Source organism: Salvia hispanica, chromosome 2 (genome assembly GCF_029641045.1).
Source record: "Salvia hispanica isolate PSC_SH4W2 chromosome 2, Shi_PSC_v1, whole genome shotgun sequence".
Lineage (NCBI taxonomy): Eukaryota > Viridiplantae > Streptophyta > Magnoliopsida > Lamiales > Lamiaceae > Salvia > Salvia hispanica.
In genome coordinates, this window is record NC_142693.1 from 62,804,181 (window position 1) to 62,808,580 (window position 4,400).

The window sequence follows — 4,400 nt, forward strand, 5'->3', positions numbered from 1 at the left end:
CTGTCCCATTAGAAATGCAACGTTTTCCTTTTTGGGTTTGTCCCACTAAAAATGAAATGTTTCCTAAAATGGAAACATCACACTCTCTACTTTTTCCTCTCTCTTACTTTACTCTCTCTTCATTAACTCACAAAACAACACTTGCATAAAATCCTGTGCCGGAAACCAAATGTTTCATATTTATTGGGACGGAGAGAGTATAATACATGGTTGTTATATGTGAACAATAATTATTATCATTGAAATCTGTGGAAATATGCTACTCCTAGTATTTAAGATAACTAAGTACAGCTGTTCTGTCAAGCAACCCTCAACATCTGTCTCTCCAAGATTTTAAGATAACAAGTTAGTGCAGCTAAAAAAGCTCGCCATCGGAGTTGAGGTAAATGAATGGTTTTGTTTTAGACTGAGAGTGTTTTATTTCGTATACCTTTCAACGTATATAACAATCTCTGTTTTCTATGTGAAACCATCGTCTTCTGCAGAGAGTAGAAGCAGACAATGGGGGGTATTCTCAGAGTTGCGGGTAATTAAATAAAGCTTTTTCGTGTACATACATGATGGACCATTTGGTTCTCATTATTGCTCATGGCTAAATGTAATGTTTATTCTTATATCTTGTTTGATTGCCCTTTTCCTCAAAAGATTAGTCAGTGACCATGTATCATGGTGTGTCTCTAAAGTGTTAGGATTGCTCCATCTCACAATTATCTATCCCATTCCAATGTAACTAATTTAATCCAAAATAAAATCTACATTTTTTTGTTTATCTCATCATATTATATCTCAGTATTATTTTATCTAAATGCCACAAATATGAATAAACTTAAGATTAGGGTTTTGTTTGGTTAATTGAAGGTGTGGTGTGGGCGGAGACCGTGATGGCAGGCGTCTTCTTCATTATGCAAACTTACTTCACAAGTGTTTGGAAACTGAGTTTCACAAATGCAGCCACGATTCTGAATATATGGGGTGGACTCTACCGGATTCTGCCATTTTTCTTTCTCTTCATTGCTGAAACTCTTCTTGGAAATTTTGCCATTCTTGCTCTTTCCACAATATCCAGCTCTGTGGTTAGTTATATCTAATTACTCTTTTACATTGTGCAGTTGACCAACTATTTTAGTTTTTAGGCTAATCTAAGTTAGATCTATAAATTTGGTCATGATTAAAATAAGAAATGCGTTAGTAACGGATAAAATATTAATACTCCCTCCGTCCCACAAAGATTGTCTCACTTTGACCGGACACAGATTTTAAGAAATGTAATGAAAAGTAAGTTGAAAAAGTTAGGGGAACGTGAGTCCTACTTTTATATATTACTTTTATAATAAAATGTGAGTAGGAATGAGTTATGGGGCCCACTACCAAAAATGGTCAAAAGTGAAATGGGACAATCTTTGTGGGACGGACGGAAATGGAAAAATGGGACAATCTTTGTGGGACGGAGGGAGTATAAGACAAGATTAGGGCCCAAGCCCGATTCTTTAAAGTTGAGGTGAGTCAGTCATGTGTTGGACCTATGTCGGTCCAGGTTTGGCCCGGGCTTCAGACGGTTTTCGCCTTAGGCTAATAAGCCCAAGCCTGATTCTGTCTTTTATTTGTATTTGGCAGCTATAAGTATACCAAGCTTAATACTCTCTCCGTCCGTCATCAAATATTACATTTTTCCTTTTTCGTCCGTCCGCCAATAAATGTTTCATTTCACTTTTACTCTATTTGGTAAGTAGATCATATGTTCCAATAACTCATTTCACTCATATTTTATATTAAAACCAATATATCAAAATAGGTCCCACGTTCCACTAGCTTTTCTACCTACTTTACTACATAAAGTCAAACAATTTTTTAAAACTCGTGCCGGTCAAACAAGGGACAGTTAATCACGGACTGAGGGAGTACTACTAGTAGGGAGGGGATGCTAATCTAGTACTCTTGGGAGCAGGGTATGGTCCTGATCACAGTTGCAACAACGCCAGTGTTTGGGCAAACAGTTTCAGGTGAGAAGTGCCAAGATAAGGAGGGATGTGTTGGGTACACGGAAAAGATCCTCTTCATAACGGGTATGGCGTTGATAGGTCTCGGGAGGGCTGCTCGCGTTGCCACCGCTGAACCATTCATTGCTGATCAGATTCAGACGACTAACAATGTACCAAACCAGCCCAATAATAACAGCAAACAGACGACTATCCATGAAGAAGATCAGGCCAACAATAATAGTGAACAGACGACTATCCATGAAGAAGATCAGGCCAACAATAATAGCGAACACACGACTAACCATGAACCAGATCAGCCCAACAATAATAGCAAACAGACGACTATCCATGAAGAAGATCAGCCGAACAATAATAGCGAACAGATGACTAACCATGGAGAAGAGCAGCCGGACAACCGGAAACAACTAAGTTGGTGGCGAGAAACATGTGTACTTATGTTCTTATGCACGCCAGTAGTTGTAATATGTGCGTTTCCATACATAAAAAAGTGGTATATTCTCTTTGGAGTTTCTGCAAGTTGCACAATTTTCACAACCATATTTTTCTTCATGGGTGCCCAAGCATACAAGAAATCCCCACCAAAAGCAGAGAGAAGCCCGGTAACCAATTTTGCCAGAGTGTTTGTAGCTGCTGCTTTCAAGATTACCCAACCCCGCCCAAAAGAGAATGATCCCCGGCTTCACTGCGTAGCTGGAGAGGAAATTAAGAAACTATCCCAAACTTGTATTCTCGGGTGAGTATAACTGTACCATTAACATCATATATTCTTTGCTTTAATCTATCAGTGTTATATTTATCAAAACGCAATTAGATGCCAATATATACTGATGTAGCAGTCATTTTTAGTTTAAGGTTTAATTATACTATTGAATTAGTTAAAGTTCCAACTTACTAAGATGTCTGTTTGTTAGTAATAGTTTTCAGTTAATTGTATGCAATGAATGGGTGTACGTAGGTTTCTGCATAAGGCAGCCATAGAAGTGCCTGGTGATAGAGTTGGATCATGGAAACTTTGCTCGGTATCAGAAGTTGAATCCGCCAAAGATCTAATCCGTCTGCTTCCAATCCTGAGCTGCTTCATCATGTGCGGCATTGTACACTCAACGGCAAACACTTACTTCGTAGAACAAGCGAGCCATATGAAGTTCAATATAGGAAAGTGGAAGCCTCCTCTTCAGCTGTTGCTGTTAGTTAGCGGCTTTGGCAAGTTTATGACAGTTGGAATAACAAAAACGAACAAGGATATGCTTGGGAAATATGGAGTCGGGAAAAATGGTCAGTTATTTGTCATGTATTCTGTGTTATGCTGCGCAGTGGCTGCCGCTGTAGAGAGACGCAGGATTCACGTGCTTAGAAGGCATGATCTACTCGACCTCCCCGATGACGGCAAGGTTCCCATGAGCGCCGGGTGGCTCGTTTTCCAGATCCTATTCTCCGGGCATGTGGAACCATTTTCTGAATACGGCTTCTCTGCCTTCTTCGAGTTTTGGGCTCCTAGCTCGATGAAGAGGTACCATGATTGTTTTGTGGAGGGGGTTACTGGTTTCGGATTCTTGTGCTCATCATTTTTAGTTTATGCCGTTGGAAAAGTAAGTGAGGTGCGAGGCGGCAAGAGCTGGTTTCAGTATACGCTGAACCGAAGTCGTCTTGATCGCTATTATTGGGTCTTGACGGTTTTGTGTAGTCTGAGTGTAATAGCATACTTATGCTTGGATTATATTTACACCTTATCGGATGCCATGAGGAGCAGCTCAGAGGATAAGCAACAGACAGATGAATTTATTCATTGCTCTACTTCTGAACCTGAACGTTTAGCTTACTTAAGTCCCATAATCAAAGGCAGCGCAGTAGAGCTTGTATTGCGTCACTACAAATTATCTCCACCTGTCGATCAGTATTTGGGAAATGTTAACCTATGCGCTAAAGGTATATTTTTCGATGTAGTCTGAACTTAATTCTCCAACTCAAGATGCGATGCAATGGAACACAGTATCTCTATGCATGGATGATTATATATTTGGCGCCCTTTTCCAAATCAAACATATTTCTAGATCCTACTTTTATATTCTGTACTACTCTATGTTTAGAGCATCCACAATGGCAATAGGCCAGTCATAGGCCAACCACTCTCTCTCTCTGCCACGTTATCAGCATTAAAAATCCACCTGCCACATTATCATTTTAATCAAATAGGCTAGCCTAAGGCCAGCCACAGGCTAGCCGCAATAAAAATAATTAAAAAACAACTACATTTACAGAATTAAATTTATGATAAATTACGGAATTAAATTTACGAGACATATACGGAAAAATTCATTCATTTCATTTAAATAAAAAAAAGGTACATAGATAAAAAAAAGTACATAATTAAAAAAAAAAACCGGGCTTCCACACACGAGC

At 39.2% G+C, this 4,400-nt stretch overlaps 1 protein-coding gene across 1 annotated transcript; it reads left to right on the forward strand.

Moving 5' to 3' along the window:
• The first annotated feature begins 258 nt into the window (after nt 1–258).
• LOC125219456 (protein NRT1/ PTR FAMILY 5.5-like) lies at nt 259–4,055 on the forward strand. The gene is made up of 5 exons (XM_048121435.2): nt 259–382; nt 486–526; nt 859–1,073; nt 1,946–2,733; nt 2,956–4,055. Exons 2-5 carry the CDS (start codon nt 502–504, stop codon nt 3,947–3,949), a joined length of 2,022 nt encoding a protein of 673 aa, XP_047977392.1. The 5' UTR covers nt 259–382; nt 486–501; the 3' UTR covers nt 3,950–4,055.
• The last annotated feature ends 345 nt before the right edge of the window (nt 4,056–4,400 follow it).

Excerpts from the sequence above, each read along its gene's own strand:
- LOC125219456 (XM_048121435.2), top strand. The coding sequence starts at position 502 with ATGGGGGGTATTCTCAGAGTTGCGG. Across the intron at positions 527-858 it reads GGGTATTCTCAGAGTTGCGG|GTGTGGTGTGGGCGGAGACC; the intron begins GTAATTAAATAA and ends GGTTAATTGAAG. Across the intron at positions 1,074-1,945 it reads CCACAATATCCAGCTCTGTG|GGTATGGTCCTGATCACAGT; the intron begins GTTAGTTATATC and ends TCTTGGGAGCAG.